The 24844-nt window shown below is 38.5% G+C and overlaps 2 protein-coding genes across 3 annotated transcripts in view; both read right to left on the bottom strand.

Annotated features, from left to right (window-relative positions):
* Window positions 1–23250, bottom strand: part of LOC140157957 (O-acyltransferase like protein-like) — a 46634-nt gene extending 23384 nt beyond the window's left edge. The window contains exons 1-7 of the mRNA XM_072181205.1: window positions 22945–23250; window positions 20279–20726; window positions 16252–16415; window positions 15824–15902; window positions 11840–11924; window positions 10912–11306; window positions 292–462 (exon numbers count right to left, since the gene is read on the bottom strand). Of these exons, the coding sequence (XP_072037306.1) occupies window positions 292–462; window positions 10912–11306; window positions 11840–11924; window positions 15824–15902; window positions 16252–16415; window positions 20279–20726; window positions 22945–23250 (1648 nt within the window). The remainder of the gene's footprint in view (window positions 1–291; window positions 463–10911; window positions 11307–11839; window positions 11925–15823; window positions 15903–16251; window positions 16416–20278; window positions 20727–22944) is intronic.
* Window positions 3186–8187, bottom strand: LOC140157354 (integrase/recombinase xerD homolog). Of its 2 annotated transcripts, XM_072180522.1 has the most exons (3): window positions 7749–8187; window positions 6859–7343; window positions 3186–4474 (listed from the first exon to the last, which is right to left on the bottom strand). In XM_072180522.1, exons 2-3 carry the CDS (start codon window positions 7216–7218, stop codon window positions 3464–3466), a joined length of 1371 nt encoding a protein of 456 aa, XP_072036623.1. In that variant the 5' UTR covers window positions 7219–7343; window positions 7749–8187; the 3' UTR covers window positions 3186–3463. The 2 variants fall into 2 exon arrangements, with proteins under 2 accessions (XP_072036623.1, XP_072036624.1); XM_072180523.1 differs by lacking the exon at window positions 7749–8187 and having other exon boundaries at window positions 6859–7646.
* Window positions 23251–24844: the final 1594 nt, after the last annotated feature.

Genomic DNA, 24844 nt, shown 5'->3' with positions numbered 1-24844 from the left:
AAGTGCAAGGATGGTACTTTATCGTGGTAAGGTTGCTTTTTTAATGTGACCTCAAATTTTAAGTCAAGAGCAATTCAGAAAAGTGTATATTTTCCCTTATTTTCACCCCAAAATAAGCAAAAAATGCTCCATCATAAAATCTGCCGTTGCTATGGCAATAAGCTCATGAAGAATTTTTGATGTGACTTTTTGTAACCTACTAAGAAAGCCCTTTTGCCTCATGCAATAAAATTTTTTTGACCGTGAGCAGGCACATGTGGTTTTTGCCTGGAATTGCAATGAATTCCTTACCATAACGATATCCAAACGGGAATTCCATGGAATGGCCCAGTATCACCCACCACATACTAAGCACTCTGATACCATTTAGAGAACCTAACGTCGAAGATGACGATCCTGTGGAGAATATCTTTTCAGTGTTGTGAAAGATGGAGAATGACATTAAAAGTCGGTCCGTGATAGCTGTCACAAAGAAAGAAGCATCAAATAGTAAAGATTGTTGTGTATGAGACCATTCTCATAAAATTAAAGCCATGCTTTGCTTAGTTACTAAGGGACGCACCATTAGATATTATGGGGGGCTAGGGAGTTTTTGAAAAAAATATTGCCTCACTGATGAGTAGTGTTATTTCACCTTTAAAGTGAAAGCCCCACTTTTGGTTCAAGTTAAGATTTATCCATGTAAAAATCTGTTCTGTCTGTCATCAAAGTAACAGGTGTATTGTCAGTTCTTCTGCGGAGAACTGGGCAAGCGGGGCTTCCTGTTTCTGTTTAAGGCATGAATAGTCTTGTAAATATGTACTTATTTCTCTTACATGTCTTAGGCCATCCAATATATGCCATGCATTTAGTAGGACTACTTGTATCAACTGGTCTGTTTATAATATCATTTCCATATATTTTGGAATTAGTAATGTGTTCACAACAGGCCACGCAGTGCAAACGTGAAATGTATTATGAATGTGGATACAATCAAGGACGACAAAAGATTTAAAAAAAAGAAAAAGTATTTCAGTTTGATGAAAGTTCCATTTATTTTATTCTATTACTCACTTGCGGGAATTGCGGTTATATTTTTGCGCAAGGGAGGCTGTAGAATCACGAGGACGGGACAGACATAAGCAGTTACAAAACGACGAGTTTCTTAAATGTTTTATGATCATGATGATAAACATGAGCTATAGTATGGTCAAATTGGCTTATTTATGGTTGTTGGTAATCACGTGGAGCCGTAACGTAAACTATTTTTCTTATTGTCTTATTGTCTTAATAATTTTCTTATTGTCCTTGTCATTGTCGATATTCAATGACTTTGTCTTTAAAACCCATGGCATTTAATCAATCACAGATTCATGGTGAACTGAAGAAAAGAAACGGTGCATCTATTTCAACTATAATTATATCCTTACAACCATGAGCAGCATCACAGATAAAAGAAATTTTTAGAAAACTCGAAAACGATGTGGTTTACAAAATTCACTCAAAGCGCATTTTATCGAAAGTTGAAGACAGGGATATATTCTGACGTCATTGCAGGTGATTTTCCGTTGCCATTTTCAGTTCTCAACAGCGATTTTCAATTATCGGCCTTAATTTTCCGCTAAAGTTATGGTTCAGTGTTCAGGGCTTTCTTCAGCGGAAAATGCTAAAATGTTAGCCGCTGCGACAGACAAAAGTAACGGTCATTAAACAAGAGGTTTAATTGACAACATCTTTAGATTAAAAATCGAACTTCCGCTCTCCCAATGGTGCATTTGGAATTGGGTAAACATGGTAAATGCCGCGCCCGGGGGTAAATGAAAAATGAAAGTACGCCGTCCTTTAGAACGGACGTAAAGTCATAAGTTTCTTTTACGGAGCGCCATACATGGGGTCCATTTCACTCAACTTTACGAAGCTTCGTAAGTCTCGAAATCGTTCGTAACTTACGACGAGTAGTAAGTTCCATTTTACTAAACTTACTTAGGAACGGTACCCTTCGTACAGGGGCGACGCCAGGGTATTTTGATAGGGGGGGGGGGGCGATGCAATATCAAAATGTTGAAGAATATTCATGCGGCGCGATAGCGCGGCCCCTCGCGCTTGCGCGAGCAGGGGGGTGTCTGAGGGGGGATGTGCCCCCCTCATAATTTGGAAAAATTTCAAAATGGAAGTACAAATGAAGCCATTTGATGCACCATTTTCACCCTTTGGTTGGTTAATTTATTATTAATTTAATTGGTTATTTATTTATTTTCCAACCGCATATTTTTATGGGTTTCATTAACGGGCCCGACTTGCGGACCGCATGTTTTAGGCATGGACCTACTCAATTAGGCCTATACGTTCAATTTTGGAGTCTTACTTTTTTCCCATGCTTTCCCAGTCCAATTTCACCTTTGTTGAAATAAAATGTCTTTCTTTTGACCATGTTTACCCCCATTCCTTTCAAATTTTTCTTCTCTCATGTCATCCTTAGGCCTATATACCCAGCAAACACAAAAATGTTTTTAAAACGGGTTTAATAAGTTATATTTTGGCTTTTGCGTTTGTGAAGATTATCATTCATCCAGGTAGTAAACAGTATTAATATTAAACTATAATCTAGTCAACTGGACTTGCTATTTCAGGATTGGACGTGAAAATTTCTCACTCAAAAAATAGTAAGTCCAGTTGACTAGATTATAGTTTAATATTAATACTATTCTCCACTATACTCCCAAAGAACGACACCAATGCCCGCCAATAAAACACTTTTTAATACATAAGCTTGCGTTGTGTTGGTATTTATTTGCACCGGCCACAGCGAATCGTGAGCTCAATGAGAGCAGGCACAATTATTATAATAATTGTGAATCTTTTTTCTTACTCTACTTGTACAAACAATGCAGTGGGATCCTAGACTAATACAATGGGGAAGCCTAAAGCCTAAAAGAAAACAATCGCGGTAGGAGCGGGCTACGAAAACTCTTGAAAAACTCCTGATTACTATTTTTGGAGAAAAATTGAGAACGTACGATGACCCCTGGCTTTCTACCTCATGTCAACCTGGTGATTGAATTCTTTCCTCCCCGAACAATCAGTCAAATACCCACCCTGGATAACCGACAGAGGCAAAACCTTTTGAAAATACACATTAAATTTTTTTTTTTTTTTTTTTTTTTTTTTTTTTGGATTTAACAAAATTTTTGAAAAAGCGTGTGTGCTGCGTGGTGCTACCAACCTGAAGTGACTACCAAACACTAACACGCCCCGGCGCACACCCAAGTCATTCATTATGACGTAACGTGAAGAAAATAAATATATGCTAATTCGCCGAGGGCGCTCAAACGCACATATTTTCATTTCTCCACTATACTCCCAAAGAACGACACCAATGCCCGCCAATAAAACACTTTTTAATACATAAGCTTGCGTTGTGTTGGTATTTATTTGCACCGGCCACAGCGAATCGTGAGCTCAATGAAGTAAAAGTCAGGGAAATTTACAATCCCAACGATTGGGAAACTGAAAGCAATTTTGGTAAACTTTCCTTGACATAGCCATCTTTGGCTGAATCAGACCTCCATCTGCCGTGCCTCTTAAATAATCTTTCAGGCACCCCCGCATTAGCTGCCTCTGTGGCACCCCCTGAACGCAGGCTATGAACACCAAATTTTGATGTGTCGCCAACTATTGGCTTGAGCGCATCCAAAATGACTTCGCGAACTCTAGTATATGACATTGGTCGGTTATCCTTGCGCAATTTGTAACCCATTTTTGTGGCAGACAAACTCCTGAAAATGAATGAACATGAATCTTGGACCTGAGCTAACTCTAAATACTTCTGTAACATACGAACAGGACAAACTCTTGATGTCAGACGTGCTATAATAACTGATTTACCTTGCCTATAAATGTCCGTCTTGCTAGAAGGAATCAGAATTGACATATGTGATAACTCAAATGTTACATGCTCTCTTTTTATCTCAGAAAGTTCATCAAAACGGAGAAACCCTGCATAAGCTATCAAGCACATTGTTACAGTTCTAATAGTAAGCAAATTCTTGATGGACAAATCTGCACAATAGTGATCATATACTTTAACCAGAATTTCTGCTGTTATAGGCTCCTTTTTAACGGTAGGAGATGCTAATTTACGCTTCAAACCCTCAGCAGCATTCGTAACAATTGGAGAAAGACAAGGATCTGAACTCCCTGCCAATTTATGAGCCCATGAAATAGCAGCAGTGGCTTTCAAAATAGGTGCTGGTGTGTTGGCTGAATGACTGACATGAATGAGATATAATGAAACATAATAGGGATCCGCTGGAATTTTTGACTTTCCAAATCTGTCAGCCCATGTGCACCAACTGCAAAATGCTCCCCCATATTGTTTTATAGTTGAATCGGCTCTAGAGTTTAATGTCACACCAGGCAATTCTGATGCTAATTTGTTCAGTTCATCATGCTCTTCGTATCCCGCATCTGACCATATACCACTCTGGAAGATTACCTGCAAATGAAATGAAAACAATTTTTAAGAATTCCGCAGTCAAATGCATTTAGGCCTACTAATATTTATAACATTGTCTGATTACTCTACCTACTTACTAATTTTCACTTCTTGTCAATGCTGTCCTTCACGCATCGAGTACCAAATCAATCTTCATAAATTCCTGCTATATTAGCATGTAACTATCTTCGTTGCAAGCTTTGATATTTGTTGCATTTCATTTATATAAAGTTCTTTGTATTTCCTCGAAAATTCATTACCAATATCATGGCATACTCAATTTACAGAATATGTTTCTCTTAAAATATCAAAATTATTAGGATTTCAAATCCAACCGATTTTGCTCAACGCATTCGATTAAAACTGGACTCTTACCGCCAGAATAGCACTTCTGGCTATTTGTTTAACGAACTGCTCGTTATTGTATCTGCCATTTACAAACATACCAGGAAAATACTGCAATTCCTGTATATCCACCACTCCAACTATAGGAGTCTGTCCATCTGGGAACAATATCGGCCAAAAAGGGGCCGAATACCACTGAGGGCAAATAAGAGTTCCTGCTGCCCCCGAGCGCATCATGTGAAATCGGACTCTCGGAATGAGGTGGATAGGTGGCACTAACCAGTTATTTTCATTAGACCAATCCACAGTAAATGCGTCTATATTCTCACAACCTGGGTTCCAAAACCTCGAATCGAATCTTGGCAACTTTGCATTGTAAAACTGGCAAATCTATCTATTGTATGAGGACCCCATCTTTTGTCCAATTTCTCAAATATATAATCTGAGATAGCCCAATCATCAGCATCAATAATGCGACTGATATAATCAGCTCTTTCATTGTCTGATCTAGGGACCCATTCCACTTCTAAAGATATATTATCTTGGACACAAATTCTGAAAATGTTCAAAGCAATTTCTTGTAATTCAGTTTTCATACTGCCTTTTGTTGCTATCGCTGCAACACTTTGGTTATCCGTAAACCATTTCACAACATGATTCCCAAGCTTCTTGACAAATGAAGCCATGACCATTTCTACGGCCTTAAGCTCTCTCCATGCCGAGCTTCGTCTTGCATCAACTTGATTCCATTGCCCATGAGCAATATCATCTGACATATCTACTACATACCCACCGTAGCCAGTGCTACTTGCATCTGAATATACTATTTTAGATGCTGCTGTTTTCGGTTCTACTTTTGCACAATTGAGAGTACGAATATTTTCCCGCCAAAACTCTAATTCACTAATGGCTTCTTCCGACACACAAACAAAGGATTCCCAGTTTTCTTTACCTTCTACACAGACATGTAAAGATTTCGTCATTAATCTTGCTATATTTCCAACTGCCAGGCTAGTGGAAACAATTTTCCCGCCACACTGGCCAGAAGTCTAGCCTTCACATTTAAATTCCCACTATTGTCTTTGTAGTTAAGAATAGTGGTAGTACTTTGATGGATGTCTTGAACTCTTCTTCCGGTGACCCCAAATGCACCGATTCTAGATCAATATCATATCCCAACCACTCTAATGTTATTGTTGGGCTCCAAATCGACTTCTGGATATTCGGCACAAATCCAGATTTAATCAGATCGGCTTTAATACTATCACTAGCCTCTTTTGCTTTATCTACAGACCCACCAAAACCTAGACCATCATCTAGAAATACTACAATTGCCTTGCCTTCGCTTCTCCACTTCTTTACCAACGGTCGAACTATTTTAGTAAAAATAAATGGAGCCGAACTCAAACCAAATGCCAGGCAAGAAAATCTAAAATAACGCACTTTACCATTGAGATTCCATGAGAATCCCAAGAATTTTCTATGCATAGGGTGAATCTCTATATGATGATACCCGGACTTTAAGTCAAATTTGAACATGGAACCACCTTTCCTAAGAAACAGCAGTGCTGTTCTCATATCCTCAAACTTAACAGATTGCTTGCGAATGAACTTGTTTACCATCCTCAGGTCAAGAATTAGCCTCTTTTTTCCGTTTGGCTGAATAGAAACAGTGAGTGGGTTAATAACGTGTGGGGAGAATGACAAATTTCTACAGACCCCAATTTTACCAGCTCAGATATGGCCTCAGACACAAATTCGTGATTATTATACGCAGACCTGTTATTCTTGGATGATTGCATCGGAGGCTCGTCATAAAAAGGAATTACGTATCCGTTTTCAATAGTTTCCATTATAAACTGTGGTGCCCCTATTTCCCGCCAAAACTGGGCGTGGCTTTTTAGCCTACCTGAAACCTTGATCGCAATATTACCTTCGCTTCTCTCATAATCTGCATAATCAAATACTATATCATCTGAAATACAGACACATTCATCTACACTACATGAATTATCATACTTAACTTTAGCTCTATTTACTTTAGATGCCTCCTGCATTTTGCGGCTGGTTTGTACTAAACTGCTGCCGTCTGGCTGGACAACTTTCTCTCCAGTGGCCGAACTTCCCACAGAAGTAGCAACTGCCTTTGCCTTGCCTGCTGATGGGCCCAGTGAAGGACCCTCCTGCACGAAAAAGCTGACTAGAAGAACCAGGCATACCAAAACCACCACCCACGGAAGCGCCGCCATCTTTTTTGAACTTTTTTGCCGCTTGCTTGCTAGCTTGCTTCTGCTTGATCTTTTTTCCTGCTCGATATTCGGCCCGTTGAATTCTTTTGTGATCATCCTCATCAGCTGCCAACTCATTGGTTTCATACTCTGACACGGTCGCCCACCCATGCTCGCTGATGTCAGCCAGTCTTATAAACTTCTGTCTTGTACCGATGGTATCTCTCGCTTTAAGTAGGTGCACCTTACCATCAACTGGGTCATCAATGGCCTTGGTTATTAGGTCGTCAACAGATCTATGTTACAAGTAAATAACACGTAACACTTATTAGAGACAATTCATATCAGATCATATACGCGCCAAATCGCACATTTCGCGCCAATCAACCAATTGAGATAATTCAATACATTTCCACGCTGGATGATTTTCTTTTTACTCAGACACATTTGCTCATACCAATTGAACAAATTTCTATAAAAGGTGAGCCACGCGTATCACTGCCCTTTTGCTATTGTTAACCTTGCACACAGAACAGACCTATTGATATTACACGGTCCACTGTGACACGGTCCATTGGACCCATTACAACTGACCAGAAAAGCTGCTGCCAAGCATTTATTATTAAACATAATAGTAACTGAATTATCCTCTAATAAATTTAATCATTTTAAGTACTACAGAAACGGAACGAAAACTTAACTGGTTAAACTCGTACTGCCGTTTATTTCCTTCTCTTTTCCACTTTGTCTCAGAGGCCGTCGTCGCCAACTTCTTTTCAAAACACTCCGCTGTTTTCTTATTTTCTTGCCAAAATTCCTCCTTTGCTGACTGTAGTGACTCTGTAAACGAACTTTTTAGCTCTGCTTGGCTACTTTTGAACTGATTCAGTAACTCTTGAATGTCTTCTTTCGTTGCGGCCGTCATATTCATATAGGCCTAACACCAATGCCACGTCACTGAAGTTGAGACGGAACCGGGATATTGAAAAAGCGTGTGTGCTGCGTGGTGCTACCAACCTGAAGTGACTACCAAACACTAACACGCCCCGGCGCACACCCAAGTCATTCATTATGACGTAACGTGAAGAAAATAAATATATGCTAATTCGCCGAGGGCGCTCAAACGCACATATTTTCATATTTTGGCTTTTGGTTTATATAAAAACGTTTTAATAACATTAAAATGTCGGGTTATATAAAGGTCATGAAAACGTTTTAAAACGTTTTGTATGAAAACACACTACAACAATATTTCTAAAATGTTTTCAAAAATGTTATTGTAAAATATTTTTTGCCAAATATTTTGTCAGCACTTAAATAACATTATGTTGAAATATTTGCACGCAGCAAACACAGAAATGTTCTTAAAATGTGTTTTTCAAAACGTGTTAATAACATTTAAATGTCGGGTTATATAAAGGTCATGAAAACGTTTTAAAACGTTTTGTATGAAAACACACTACAACAATATTTTTAAAATGTTTTCAAAAATGTTATTGTAAAACATTTTTGCCAAATATTTTGTCAGCACTTAAATAACATTATGTTGAAATATTTGAACCCAGCAAACACAGAAATGTTCTTAAAATGTTGTTTTCAAAACCTTTTAATAACATTTAAATGTCGGGTTATATAAAGGTGATGATAACGTTTTTAAAACGTTATTGAAAATATTTTCGGCAAACATTTTTCGCAAAATATTTTTTCAACCCCAAAATAACATTCTGTTTAGAATGTTTTGTATCAAGTTTTCAAAAATGTTTTTGGAATGTTATTAAAACGTTTCTATACCCTTTATATAACCCGACATTCAGACGTTTTCTGTAAAACATTTTTGTTTGCTGAGCAGTAGATTATCAAAAAATTATTTTTAATGTTATGAAAACGTTTTATACCCGTAATATACCCTTTATATAACCCGACATTTAAACGTTTTCTGATAACCTTTTATAACCTTTTGCGAATGATGGCGAAAACGTTTTGTGTTTGCTGGGTATACAAATGATCGGGCATTAAGTACAATTCTTTGAGCCTGTTTGCAAAGTCCCGGTTAATTAATATGCAAAGTTTAAGTCGCAACGCGGTGTATGTTTTAAAGTTGCCTATATGAGATGCCTTATATTAATTACGCAATGAATAGGCGCTAGGCCTAGGCACGATAAAAATGATATGAATAGGGGTGTTTGGAAGTCGGAAAATATTTTTAAATGAAAGCCGTTATCAGGGGCGTAGGCGGGGTGGTCGCTCCCCAATCATCGAAAGCCAAAACGGTTCAATTTGCGAGCGTGGCGAGCGGGAAAAAAAACAGTTTTTTATGCTTTTTCGGTCAAAAAAGTCAAAAATTTTGCCCATTAGGGAGCGAAAAAATTAGGTTCTTTATGCTTTCTTGGTCAAAAGAGTCCACAATTTTAGGAAAAGGTCCAAAACATGTCCACTTTTTCAAAATCAGCCCCCATAAATCTTGACTATGCCCCTAACCGTATTAAATAAAGCCAATATTGCTTATTATTGCTAAATAATTTTGATACTATTTCTGAGAGAGGTAGCATATATATACAAACAATGTGATAAAAGTAAAAATTGTGTGTTACAGATATCAGACTGAAAGTAAACTTTATAATGATTAAATTGCTGGCATGACACAGACTTGCCTATGTTGCCGCGCCAGGACAGTGACGTAGCCAGGATTTTTCCAAAGAAGTTGGGAGAAAAGGCAGGAGAGGCCAGGTGACTTTCATGGGGGAAAATGTGCGGAAAATCGGCCCAAAATACAAAAACCAACAACTTTAAAACCGAGTCGGTCAGCATTCCACAGGGGGCAAGATGTCCGAAGGGGTGGGGCTTCCCCCTTCGCCTAACCATGGCATGGCTCCTTTTCTTCTTCTTTTCCCTCCTCTTTCTCTCCCCTTCCCTTTTCTCTCTCCTCCTCTTCTCTTTTCCTCCCTTTTACCTCTTTTTTGCAAATAATAGGGGCGGCCGCCCCCCCCCCCTGTAGCGCCGCCGCTGCCTTCGTAAGTAATAGGGATTTACTACCCTTCGTTAAATTACGTAGTATTGGGTATTCGTAACTTTACGAACGGGTACTTAAGTTACGAAGGGTTCAAAGTTTAGTGAAACGAAACCATAAATGTATATCGCAGTCAATAATGATGGGTTCAAGAATTAGTGAAATGAACTCATATCGCAGTCAGTTTTGACTGACTGCGTCAATCCTGACTGACCCCATCCGCCCTGGTGATTTTTTGATATTTGCGCTATACAAATCGAAATTATACTGCGCACAAAAAGAGCATTTCAAATGTGACAAATTTGGGCATTTCCTCATTCAGGGCGATTTGTGCTGCCTTTTGTAACAGGCTCATTACAGCGTGACAGATTACACGCACTCGCTATGCTTATAATTGGTGTGCTTTGAGAAATAATCTAATGTAAATTTAGTCACTTTTGAAATGATCTTTTTTCATTCAAGTTGATATAAGTTGTGGAAATTTAAAGAGGAAGCTCCGCCAAAGCAGTTCTTCTGGGGTGAACCAAACCTGTCTTGTTATCAAATTAATCAGTGATAATATTATCGATGCATTGGACAGTTGCTAGTTGGTGTTTTAATGTTATTGCATCAATTAGCATCTGTCAAATTCAGAGTTAACCTTGTCACTATTAATTTGATAATCAGGCAGGTTTGGTTCACCCCAGAAGAACTGCTCTGGCAGGGCTTCCTCTTTAAGTCGCATCGTGCCGAATAAGCTTAGGTATAAAAATAATCAGACCGAAATTTTCCATCTATTGATCACGTCTTTATGTTTGTTTTAGGTTTAGTGTCTTTGAGATATTACTTTTGTGCGTATGTATATGAAAGAGGCTCACCTAGTTTATGACTATCTACATTCCTACTTGCGCAGTTTTCTTCTTCAATCACCACTTGGGTAGTCCCATAAGTCTTAGAATCCACCGTAGATATCGCCTTCTTCTTCTCATCGTCATACTCAGGGGGCTGGTCATCAGTCGGATTGCGAATATCACTTTCCCCGGCTCCAACGCATTTCTCAGACGTTGCACCTGTAGAAAATGAGCTCTCGTATTCTCCTTTCTCACCTTTGCGGTTCTCATCGTGCACAATTTGTTCATAAACATTTTCTTGGGTTTTAGGGTTTGACTTTCCATGTTTAAGTTCTTCTAAAACGGAAGTCACGTAGTCATGAGAGGTCAGGTGGTAGACAGTTCCGGTTAGAACAATGAGTGCAAAGAAGGACAAGATAGATCTGTAAGGCAATACAAATAATCAATCATGACATATAAAAATAGTTTTCTAGTAACAGTTAAGCAAAAAATTATTATAAGCCGACATACGAAACATGGTATCACATTGACTTACAATGTTGCAATGGCACCGGCACTCCATGGAATGTCCTCAAAACAGTCGTAGGCTTATTTAGGCTTATTTGAAAGTGGAAGTACTTGTTATATTTTATGAAACCGTCCGACGATTAAAAGAAAGTTTATTTTAAAAGCCACCAACAGCAAAAGTTTTGTCAAAAACGAAAAATACGCCGACGGAATCCCGTGCTTAATGAACCAATTAGGCCTCAAGGAAGAACAGATGATTAATTGTGTTTTCAACTGATTGAGTGTCCCAGGTTAAAGAAGAAATAAAACAAACAAAAACAAACAAAAAGCCTTTGTCGAGCAGATGCGTGCAAGTTTTGCATATGGACATAAAAATAGCTCAAACGGGTATGCGAAAACAATAATCATGTATAGCCGACATACGAAACATGAAATCACATTGACTTACAAAGTTGCAATGGCACCGCCACTCCATGGAATGTCCTCGAAACAGTCGTAGGAAATATTGTCGGCGCCTCTTATTGGTCCAAGGTCTGTATAAATATACATGATGAACATATCGTAAGTTATTGCAATTAGACACCATCCCACCAGGATTTGATCCCAGGACTCATGATCATTTTCTTGCATGATATCTGAAAAAGCCCGGGGGGGGGGGGGGTCTTCGAAAATTTTAGTACGGGGGTGTGCCCCGCAGACTTTCGGATGCTGACTTTCTCTATACCTACTTTTTGCTGTTTTTGCTACCCATCAGTATACCAATTTTCAAGAAAAAGCACCCAAAAAGCACCCAAATTTGCCATAATTGGGCGCTTTAAGGGCACTTTTGCCAAAATGCGCCCAATTGGGCGCATTGGTCTCCACTAACAACCCACCCATCAATATACCAAAATCGCTGAAAAGTACCCCAAAACCGTGGCACATCCCCGTATACCTTCAACCAGGAAGAACCCCCCCGGGTGAAAAAGGTGCTTAAAAATCACTGAAAAAATACCAAGCTGTATGGTCAAAAGTGGGCTGATTTCCGAATAACGTGCAGGAATGACATGTTTCTACTATTATTTTACAGTTTTGATGAGTATCATCCGCTGCACATCGATTTTCCCAGCTGGTGTGGGCATATCTGGTCCCAATAAAGTAGGGCGCAGTCAGGCCCGTACGCAGGATTTCATTTGGGGTGCTGATTTTGAAAAAGTGGACTTTTTTCCAAGGGGGGGGGGGAAATATCGTGAAAAGTGGACCAAATTTGGACCATTTTTGTCCAAAAAAGCGTAAAAAACTGATTTTTTTGCTCGCTATGCTCGCAAATTATGCAATTTTGGGACTTTTTGTATACTTTCCCAAATTTGGGGGGGGGGGGTGCGTCAAACACCGCACCCCCCGGCGTACGGTCCTGGCCGCAGTGTAAAATTGTGTTATTTACACTTCATTGGTTTAAAACAAAAACAGATCATCATTTGTTGAAATTTTGGTCATTTGGGAACTCAGGCTTCAATTATTAAATTGATAATAATGTCTTTTCACACAGATTCACGTAATATGAGAAAATCGTGCTTGAAATTACCTATTTCACCATTCAAAACTGTGTTATAGAGAATTAATGGTATAGAACTAAAGTCTGCACAAAAAGTAACGCAGCTGTTATAAATACGCCTATAGCTTCAGATCTATTAATTGCTTTCACAATATTTCAACATAAAAGAAGGATGATTTACTTACGCGCATTTTGATATGTCCAATTTTGTTCAATATTAACAACACAGCAGTGTTTTGAAAGAAAAATACCCGAATTTAAAAGTTGCAGCTATTTGTATTGATTTGAAGTCAGCGCGAAGATAATGGAGGGTTATACGTGCCACAATGCTTGTGTAATAACCATTGATCGCTGTAAACTGCAACTTTTAAATTCGGGTGTTTTACTTTAAAAGCTCTACTGTGTTGTTAACATTGAACGCCATTTGACAAATGGGGTATCAAAATGCGCGTAAATAAATCATCCTTCTTTCTATGTTGAAATATTGTGAAAACAATTATTAGTTCTTAAGCTATAGGCGTATTTATAACAGCTGCGTTACTTTTTTTGCAGACCTTATTATAATAGCGCTCTTACCAATTGAGCTATCACGCATAGGCTTATCAACATGATCAAGATTTATTGTAGAGGCCCATGGCTATAAGAATAGGCTTCATGAAGAAAAACAACATCATGTTTTTTGTCGGGGGGTAAATAATGTTTTGGTGTGATTCAAAGTCATCTGGCGCCTTATGGAGGAAGGAGCCGTGTGATTTCTTCCACCCGGCACATCCCTGAATCATTCTCCCACCACCAATTCCCTGATACGTTAACCAATTGAACCATTTTGCGACCATTATAAGGCACCTCTCTGCGTTTCCTATACACAATACACAGTACTCTCACCATTGACGCTTGACCTCTACAAATAGTGTATGTCATAGGTATAGGGCATTGCCTAGTTAACGTCACTGTGTGAAAAATAACCGGCTAATATTTAAAGTACTCTCTGAAATTCTAGAAAATATAGTTTTGTAATATGTCCTAAATTTTTAGCTAATATAGGGGTTTGGAAATATTCGCACTTTGATGTTTTAGGAAGGAGGGGCACGGCACGGCCTGCAAAGTTTTCTGTGTGAATCGAATGCATCTTTTACTGACTATCACTCATTTGTGTACCGCTCTCTTGCAAAAGGGATTAAAACTAAACCACTTGACGGCTATTTTTGTTCCGTAGGAACGATATGCTCAGATTGATCAAAACACCCAGTACCAGTTCTCATCATATCCTGTTTGTAAAACTTGCTTGGAGCGTGAATTATATGTATGAGAAAGAGACTGTAAAGAGGTAAAATGCTGCCTCTCGTACACTAGGTTGTCAAATAGTTGCTTGGTTTAATAGTCATGAAAGTGCATGGAGGCCAGGAGATGTAGCAGAGACAATCACCTCCGTTTAGTATGTAACAAGGCATCTCATTGGTCCTGCTGTTTTACATCACAATGGCCGAGTTCTCAGTTCATTGACTTTTAATCTGTATTAACGTTATTGGATCTTGGGATGTGACAGCAAAGTAATGACAGAAATACAAATACTCTCATACCCAAAGCCAACTAATATTTTTTACCATTTAAATTTTGTAACTTCACCTTGCAGAGATTCGGCTAAATTTATAAACTGGTAATGATTTATGTGTATTTACTTTCACGAACTTGCCCTATTAAAAATGAACAGTGAGTGCACTGCCCTTTGGTGGGAGCTCACCAAGGAAATTGAGTCCACAAGCATCTAGGCATACTACTAGTAAACTGCATACATGCACTACAGTATTTTTTGTGAATGAAGATTGAAGTAAATATTCTAATAACTTAGTTTGTAAATCATTTAAACCATTATATAAAAAGTGTTTCATTAACACCGTTCACTATAAGTTATACTGATTTCAAGTCTTCCACAGAATATATCAAATTTAATTCTACTAATTCTAAGCCAGCATTCAGCATAGACAGTTCTCTCTCTGGTTATCTCTACTGGATATGCATTCAGCTAAAAAGACCTCCTCAAGTTCATAAGGTCGTTGTCCTAACTGGGCTAGGTACGTTGTCACAGCAACTAATGGATTCTACCACTTGTTTGTTACGCCAGTGCACCGGTCCCACAACATGGCATTTAACAACTGCTTTATTGTGTGTTTCTACACCCCATGCAAGTAGTTCAGCTAAATTATATCAATGTTAATCGTTTCCATGAGTCAAGAAAGAGTAGATTTTGATTTATTTTCAATACCAGTATGCCATAGCGGAACGTTGTCCTTTTTAAGGACTCTTCTTGTTAAAACTTTGATGTGGTCGTACCTCCCTGATATGTGAATGACAATTAAGAAATTATTTCCAAAGTCTACAAACATTATGTTTCTCATTTTCAAGAATGCTGGTTAACAATATGCAGACTATTGTCTCATTTGGTAAACAAAGGCCCACCCAGCATTGTTACCTTGCGTTTGCTTTATAATCGTTCACCCAACTGAAACTGTAATACCAGCTCATTGCAATATCGCTATAATCGTTATCTTTATAATCGTTCACCCAACTGAAACTATAATACAAGCTCATTGCAATATCGCACAGATAAAACAGAAACATGTGTAGTGTGGATTTAACCAGAGAAGATCTGATTTAACATAGTTGAGCTGTTTTCAATGAGTGTTATCTTGGTTTAATAGCTTTTAATGGGGTTTAAGTCCTGCAAAGGTCGTGGTGAATTCTACTGTAGAGATAACTGCATAATGTAAACGGATTTTCAATCACTGGAATACGCATATGATGTCACCACAGTGGACACATTTCATGCTATTGATTAACCTAATCTTAATTATTTCGTGCAAAGAACACTGCTAATGTGAATTCGACATTTTAACTTACAAGTTTTGTGAGCCGTTGTTAAATCTTCGGCTGAACAACTTGCCGGCCAACAGCTACCAACAACTGAGTACAAGGGAAGCTATAAAGGATGAAAAAATATGTATAGATGCATATGAACCATACACAATAACATAATGTCTTTAATGATATGCTCCGTATTAATTGTACCAGTACTCACAAATCATCTTCTTCTTCATCATCATCATCATCATCATCATCATCATCATCATCATCATCATCATCATCATCATCATCATCATCATCATCATCATCATCATTATCATCATCATCATCATCGTCATCATCATCATCATATCATCATCATCATCATCATCATCATCATCATCATCATCATCATCATCATCATAATCATCGTCATCATCATCATACTCATTATCATCATTAAAAATAGTCCTAATGATACATACAAAACTGACTGCAGGTGCCAGCATCGTACAGTATTGGACATGAAATGGGAGTGCATCCTCTTCTTTGGTAAGTCCAGTACAAAGTTCGTAGGCTCCTAGAGACTTGGCATTCCCGGTGAACACCGCCTTAAACCAAGCTGTTACGTCACCCCATGAAGCCCACACTATCGTGCGAAAAACAGAATGAAACAAAACAGTAAAAGCAAGAACACAAAATGAAGCTTTATTGTCTTCATACATTTAAAATGGGCGAGCGGATACCAACGTTTTTTGTGGGATATGTGAACACATCAGACATATCGGATTGTATTTTGAATGCGAGGTATGTCCTTTTGATATCAAATTATTTAGATTTTTTGAAATTCGCGATATAATACAAAGTTTATGACAAATTTTTAAAAATTTATATTTAACAGTCCTCAAAGTAAACTTTATAAATCTAATAATATGTACTTAAGGTGTATGTAGCTGGGAGGAAAAGCCGACCATCATTTGAAAATTCTGCCCTTTCGTATTGAAGATACATTTTCTTCTCCAAAAAGACCAAAATTTGTTTTTGGGAAAAGATGTGCATCTTCAATACGACATAAACTGTATTTGCATTGTTTCTATTTTCTTTGATGTCTATATTGTTAAAGACGAGTCCATTGCCAAGACACGTTTTGCACAATGCTGCCAAAACACCAGTTTTACAGTGTATAAATGGGAACATGTTGATTCTACGGTATGTAAGGGGATATTTTCGAAAATGGTTAGACCTAGGTTAAAACACATTTTGAGGAGGAAAAGTTACAAAGTATCATTTTACATTCCATATAAAAGCATTTTACAGCTTTTTCATAATGTAATAGATTGTTTACAACATTGTTTACAACTGTTTACAATTCTTTCAAAGATTGAAATTACATACAAAAGGCAGCTTTTTCAGCATGTCACATGCAAATTGCCATTGGGGTCTTTTTTAAAGGAATTACTTTATTTATATTTGAAAGAAGATATGCCAAACAAATGAAAGTGGCGACTCCCGGTCTCATTCCAAAGGAGCCTAAAAACTCAAAACTTGTCGTTTTTGTCTTCACACGGGTTTTTGTTTATCCTTGTTATGTACACGATTTTACTACACCGATTTTATGTAGGCCTATTACTATTTTATCTGGTCATCGTCATAGTCATGTGCTAAACATTATTACGAAGTAGCCGTTATCTAAGGCTAGTATTTGTTTAATTTCAATAAATCTGAAACACTCATATGCTTTTATTGGTAATCCTCTCATGTGTTCAAACAACGATTTTATTAAAGTTCGAAAGATAGCGATGATATAAGACGCCCAAATGATCTAAGCTAATCGTAGATCCATGTCCATCCTTTGCGCTCATTTTAGTGATAAAATTTTTACCCCAGCTCCTTACCCGGGGCCAGGACTGGCTATCAAAGATAATCATAGATGGGGTGGGGTGGGGTGGGGGGGGTGTTGAGGCCCACCATTGGTTTCTGCAGTAAAATCCATGATTTTTATTTCGCTCTCGTAAGAGAGTTAGTTATAGGTTGAAATATTCATTTCCTTATTAGAAAATCCCTGGGAGAAAATTCGGCGAAAATCCCATGTTCGTAGAATTTTAAGCCGAAAATTTTTGTACAAAGCCCAAATTTGTATTATGACGTCATAGCGACATTATGTGGGCCATGTTTGTACTTATTTTGGTATCACTGGATAGAGAAGACCCATAGCTATACATTGGTACCAAATATAATGGTATTATGAAGTTTTAATAAAAATTCCTTTAAAAAAGGAATGGGGCGCCCAATGTGAGCTTGGACGTGATGGTGAATTCCATGGTGTGTAGATTTGGTATTATAATGATTTTTCTAGGGAAGAGTAGAAGATGATCAAATGCAAGAGAAATGTGTTTGATTGGGGAAGGTGTATGACAGGACCGTTTTGGATGGAATAAATGGGAATGAAGCTCTTTCGTGTCAATTTGCGATTATGTGGGGTGGGGGATTTCTGTTTTTGGGACCTATTGTAGTGAGGATACTGCTTTGGATATTGAATATTGTTGAATTTCGTTATGCAGGGGTATATGATGAATAGTGCTTGGACGTGATATGGTGAATTCCATGGTGTGTAGATTTGGTATTATAATGATTTTTCTAGGGAAGAGTAGAAGATGATCAAATGCAAGAGAAATGTGTTTGATTGGGGAAGGTGTATGACAGGACCGTTTTGGATGGAATAAATGGGAATGAAGCTCTTTCGTGTCAATTTGCGATTATGTGGGGTAAATTCTGTTTTTGGGACCTATTATAGTGAGGATATTGCTTGGGATATTGAATATTGTTGAATTTCGTTATGCAGGGGTATATGATGAATAGTATAGAAGACACAAATAAGTAAGCTCCCCTGGCAAAATATGGGGGGGGGGGGGTTATCCCCCACCCGGGATCTACGCCTATGTTGACCAATAGAAAACGTGAAGTTTTTATAAATGTATAACGTCTGTGATACATATGCATCATCTACTTGCTAATACACTGAAAATCAAATAGAGATGAAGGATAAACAGGAAGAGTCTTTCAAAAAGACACAGTTCACGAATCAGGTGTATAGTCATTTGTTGTAACTTTCCATTTTCATATCTAACCTACTCTGCACTATATAAATCTTACAATAATTCGTGATTTGAGGCATAATGATACCTACATCCTGACAATCTGACATCTCCCCAGCAAACAAACGTTCCAAGTCAATTATACCATGCAAATAATAACCTTAGGCCTACTAGAGCTCTAATTAAGATAACATCTAATTAAGCAAACATTACTGGGTACTATGGACCACAAGAGTCTCATCCCAATGGCATAGTCCAGTAACCTCAATTACATAATCATAGTGCAAAATTTGACCTCAAGCTACAGAGTAGAGTTTGTATACCCAAATCTTCAAAGGATGAATGTACAAATGTATAAGGATGAATGTACAAATGTATAAGGGTGTCAGGGAAGCCATTTGGGAGAGAGTGGAACAGCCAGCCATCAACAAAAAAGGGGGACTCCGCTTTCAACTGCCGCACGCGTGGGACCAGGCTTTGCAGGATCTTCCCCGTCGTTTGTCACGTGACCAATCAGATGCCTGATGAAGTTCGGAGTTACCGGACGCAACTGTCGCATGTAAGTTGCAAATTTTATTTCCAGAATTCGATTTAACTTTACCTTATAAATGTATAAGGGTTTAAGAACTGTTTACATGATATATGAGCATGTTGTGGATCCTAGTGTATGGTCAAATGTCACCTTCTATCGGGTTCTAAGACACACGGTAAACTGGTTGAAGGCATACAAAGGTCAAAGGTCTGGATTTATTAGGTGTTTTTATAAGTTCATTAATTTTGTATTTTAAACAAAGAATATACGCTCAATATTTTATCCCGTGCATATCAGAGAACAATAATAAAATAAAATACAAACAAATTGTGGTTTTATTTCTGAGTTGGGCATATGGGCATAATTTTAGCAAAACAATTGCGAAGTAAATCTAGCAAGAGTGAAATTAGAAGCTTTTCACAAAGTCATGCCTATATAGGCGCGCCCGCTTAAGGCGAGCGCCCCCAAAAATGAGGGGGTTGCAACAACCCCTGTTTACGAAGCTGGAAGACCCTCTCTCTCTAAAACAACAACAACAACAGCAAAACAAATCCGTATACTCGTATGGATATATTTCACCGACAATACCGAGTCAAAATGTATTTGGAACTTGGAATTTTTTTCCTCTTTGCTCCCGAATTTTTTATTTTGCCACCCCTCCCGACCAAGAAGGATGGGCTGGCTACGCGCCTGGTGTAAGATTAGTCAGATATTTGTTATCCACTGAATGCATCCGCAGCATAATTTAGAGAGCGGATAAATGCTAGCCGATTCTTGCCTCCATCCAGAATCGAACCCGGGACCTCATGCACCAAAGTCAAATGCTTTTGAATACCCAATTAATTAATTTTGATACAAAAATATTTTTCACAGAATAATACTTACTTTTCAGAGCGTACACTTGAGCCGCTTCAAAATCAGCAAAAAATCTCGCGACGTCATTATAACATTGCAGTGAAATATTCCCCAAAGGTGTTTCGGCCATTCCATCTATCCGTCCATTTACGACTTTGCCTTCTTTGTATTCCCTGGATTTGACGATCAACCAATCGCGGATATCATTTTGCCGTTTCCCGTCTATTTCTGCTTGAATACCTCCAAGATTTGTTGGATCTTCGAGCAATTTGCTTATATCAATTTTATCATAATCAAAACTGGTCAAAATATCAGCTTGGTTACCATATTGCCCAATCGCAAAGCCTGGCATACGCTGTCGGGGTATTTCTACTTCATGGCCATTATTTTGGTTTTCAGCGCCAACTGCGGCTATCATCACCATGAGTAAAATTTTCAGTGCCATCACGACTGCCTTCTTGATGAAACTAGTTGTGAACTAATTGGAAAAGTAAGCATATGTTATATACATGTACAATTACTTAGTTACTTGGATACCGTATCTATTCAACATTTGCGTAAGTTCTATTTACGTTGATACCTTATCAATCATGGATATTAATGATCTAAGACTGCTTCGTCATATTCATGGACGTTTTTAATATTTGCCAATACATCTTACACCCTGCGTATTCGGCTTGGTCCAATTACAACACCATACCCACTTTCCTCCACCAAACAGTGTACTTCGGTTATGCGCTTTTATAAATACACACGTGACTCGATCATGGGTACGATACCAAGACCAGCAAGCGTGACCAAATCCTCATGCATTAATAACTTTACAAGAAAGCATAGCAACTCTGTAGATAAATATCATCAAATGTATTTATTAATTGAACTGCTAAATTATTACACATTTTGCAATTCCGAATATGTAATAATTTTATGTTATCAAAAACAACATTTTGAAAGTATTTGACGACGGAAAAAAAATTCAACGACGGAAACGTTGACAATAAATTATAAACACAAAGTTGAACAAAATAGACAATTTTGCTGCACAAGTCTCGTGTTGTTCCGCATTTGCATTCAAGTGTATAGGAAGAACACCCTCTATGTAGAAGGTCACTTCGAGACTTACTATCTACAAGCTGTTATGGCAGCGCGGAGGTGGTCACGTGCGTATTTATGAAAGCGCATTTATAAATATAACCGAAGTACACTGCCAAAAGGAACACGCCTAAATGTACCAGTGGAAAGCTTACATTTTTCTCATAATTTTAGGGGTTACAAACCCTAAAAACGGTTTCATTGCAATTTTATAAGCCACCCTCCCTGTGTACGTGTACAGAATCAGAAGATATGTATGTAGCTTGCAGTCCGTTTTGTATAGACTGGGGTGCCTCTCCCCAATGGTGGGTTTGTTTGGATGTTACCCAATTAATCCCTTTTAAAAATATTATTGCACTGATTTTAGGCAAGCTTTAGCCGCCAAATATATTTTAACACTGTTTTTGACCCCAACCTGTCTGGGTCTCACTGAATTTATAGACAATATTGAGTATGTAATGTGCCCTGAGTAATCGAATTCGATCATTTAACATTGCTTACAATTTACTTTATGAGAGAGATTACAGATGGAAATCCCAGGCGCGGATCCAGGCATGGGCACACCGGGCCCGTGCCCCCCCTTTCGAGGGTCCTAATTGTTTTATTTTTTTTTACAATTTTGTTGGAAAAAAAATAAATGAAACCCCTTTGTTTTGCTTTTCATTTTTACATCAACGGCCTCCCATGCCAGTGGCGGATCCATGCAGGGGCACACCCGGACCGTGCCCCCTTTCATGGTCCATGAATTGGCTTCAATTCGGCCTTTATTTTTATTTTTTTCCAAATACTGAGGGGGCGCATCCTTCCTCAGACACCCTCCCTCCGCGACTCCGCGTATGAATAAAGAAGTCAATAGGCGTCTTTTTTGGACCATGCAGGCGCGGATAGAAGGGCACACTGGCCGTGCCCCGCCCCTTCACGGCTAAAAACATGAGGAAAGGGCGAAAATGAGAGAAAGAAAAGAAGAGAAAATGGAGAAGACCTGGTGAGAAGAAGGGAAACATGTTTGCACGTGATTGAGTGGGCCCAAGCCTATATACTTGTCTGTGATAGGCATTGCTTGAAGGCCCTCTGCCCAAAAGCCTGTGAAATTACGAAGCTGGAAGACCCTCTCTCTCTAAAACAACAACAACAACAACAACAAAACAAATCCGTATACTCGTATGGATATATTTCACCGACAATATACCGAGTCAAAATGTATTTGGAACTTGGAATTTTTTCCTCTTTGCCCCGAAATTTTTATTTTGCCACCCTCCCGACCAAGAAGGATGGGCTGGCTACGCGCCTGGTGTAAGATTAGTCAGATATTTGTTATCCACTGAATGCATCCGCAGCATAATTTAGAGAGCGGATAAATGCTAGCCGATTCTTACCTCCATCCAGAATCGAACCCGGGACCTCATGCACCAAAGTCAAATGCTTTTGTATACCCAATTCATTAATTTTGATACAAAAATATTTTTCACAAAATAATACTTACTTTTCAGAGCGTACACTTGAGCCGCTTCAAAATCAGCAAAAAATCTCGCGACGTCATTATAACATTGCAGTAAAATATTCCCCAAAGGTGTTTCGGCCATTCCATCTATCCGTCCATTTACGACTTTGCCTTCTTTGTATTCCCTGGATTTGACGATCAACCAATCGCGGATATCATTTTGCCGTTTCCCGTCTATTTCTGCTTGAATACCTCCAAGATTTGTTGGATCTTCGAGCAATTTGCTTATATCAATTTTATCATAATCAAAACTGGTCAAAATATCAGCTTGGTTACCATATTGCCCAATCGCAAAGCCTGGCATACGCTGTCGGGGTATTTCTACTTCATGGCCATTATTTTGGTTTTCAGCGCCAACTGCGGCTATCATCACCATGAGTAAAATTTTCAGAGCTATCACGACTGCCATCTTGATGAAACTAGTTGTGAACTAATTGGAAAAGTAAGCATATGTTATATACATGTACAATTACTTAGTTACTTGGATACCGTATCTATTCAACATTTGCATAAGTTCTATTTACGTTGATACCTTATCAATCATGGATATTAATGATCTAAGACTGCTTCGTCATATTCATGGACGTTTTTAATATTTGCCAATACATCTTACACCCTGCGTATTCGGCTTGGTCCAATTACAACACCATACCCACTTTCCTCCACCAAACAGTGTACTTCGGTTATGCGCTTTTATAAATACACACGTGACTCGATCATGGGTACGATACCAAGACCAGCAAGCGTGACCAAATCCTCATGCATTAATAACTTTACAAGAAAGCATAGCAACTCTGTAGATAAATATCATCAAATGTATTTATTAATTGAATTGCTAAATTATTACACATTTTGCAATTCCGAATATGTAATAATTTTATGTTATCAAAGACAACATTTTGAAAGTATTTGACGACGGAAAAAAAATTCAACGACGGAAACGTTGTCAATAAATTATAAACACAAAGTTGAACAAAATAGACAATTTTGCTGCACAAGTCTCGTGTTGTTCCGCATTTGCATTCAAGTGTATAGGAAGAACACCTCTATGTAGAAGGTCACTTCGAGACTTACTATCTACAAGCTGTTATGGCAGCGCGGAGGTGGTCACGTGCGTATTTATGAAAGCGCATTTATAAATATAACCGAAGTACACTGCCAAAAGGAACACGCCTAAATGTACCAGTGGAAAGCTTACATTTTTTCTCATAATTTTAGGGGTTACAAACCCTAAAAACGGTTTCATTGCAATTTTATAAGCCACCCTCCCTGTGTACGTGTACAGAATCAGAAGATATGTATGTAGCTTGCAGTCCGTTTTGTATAGACTGGGGTGCCTCTCCCCCAATGGTGGGTTTGTTTGGATGTTACCCAATTAATCCCTTTTAAAAATATTATTGCACTGATTTTAGGCAAGCTTTAGCCGCCAAATATATTTTAACACTGTTTTTGACCCCAACCTGTCTGGGTCTCACTGAATTTATAGACAATATTGAGTATGTAATGTGCCCTGAGTAATCGAATTCGATCATTTAACATTGTTTACAATTTACTTTATGAGAGAGATTACAGATGGAAATCCCAGGCGCGGATCCAGGCATGGGCACACCGGGCCCGTGCCCCCCCTTTTCGAGATTCCTATTATTTTTATTTTGTTGGAAAAAAATAAATGAAACCCCTTTGTTTTGCTTTTCATTTTTACATCAACGGCCTCCCATGCCAGTGGTGGATCCATGCAGGGGCACACCCGGACCGTGCCCCCTTTCATGGTCCATGAATTGGCTTCAATTGGGCCTTTATTTTTATTTTTTTTTCAAATACTGAGGGGGCGCATCCTTCCTCAGACACCCTCCCTCCGCGACTCCGCGTATGAATAAAGAAGTCAATAGGCGTCTTTTTTGGACCATGCAGGCGCTGATAGAAGGGCACACTGGCCGTGCCCCGCCCCTTCACGGCTAAAAACATGAGGAAAGGGCGAAAATGAGAGAAAGAAAAGAAGAGAA

The sequence above is a fragment of the Amphiura filiformis genome, chromosome 7 (assembly GCF_039555335.1).
Source record: "Amphiura filiformis chromosome 7, Afil_fr2py, whole genome shotgun sequence".
Classification (NCBI taxonomy): domain Eukaryota; kingdom Metazoa; phylum Echinodermata; class Ophiuroidea; order Amphilepidida; family Amphiuridae; genus Amphiura; species Amphiura filiformis.
This window is presented reverse-complemented; position numbering and strand designations above follow the sequence as displayed.

Bases quoted from the DNA above. Each gene is read 5' to 3' on its own strand.
- LOC140157354 (XM_072180522.1), bottom strand. From the start codon at position 7,218: ATGGGTGGGCGACCGTGTCAGAGTATGAAACCAATGAGTTGGCAGCTG. The intron at 4,475-6,858 runs GTAAATAGAGCT...TTTCATTTGCAG, and splicing joins AAATGCAGGAGGCATCTAAA to GTAATCTTCCAGAGTGGTAT.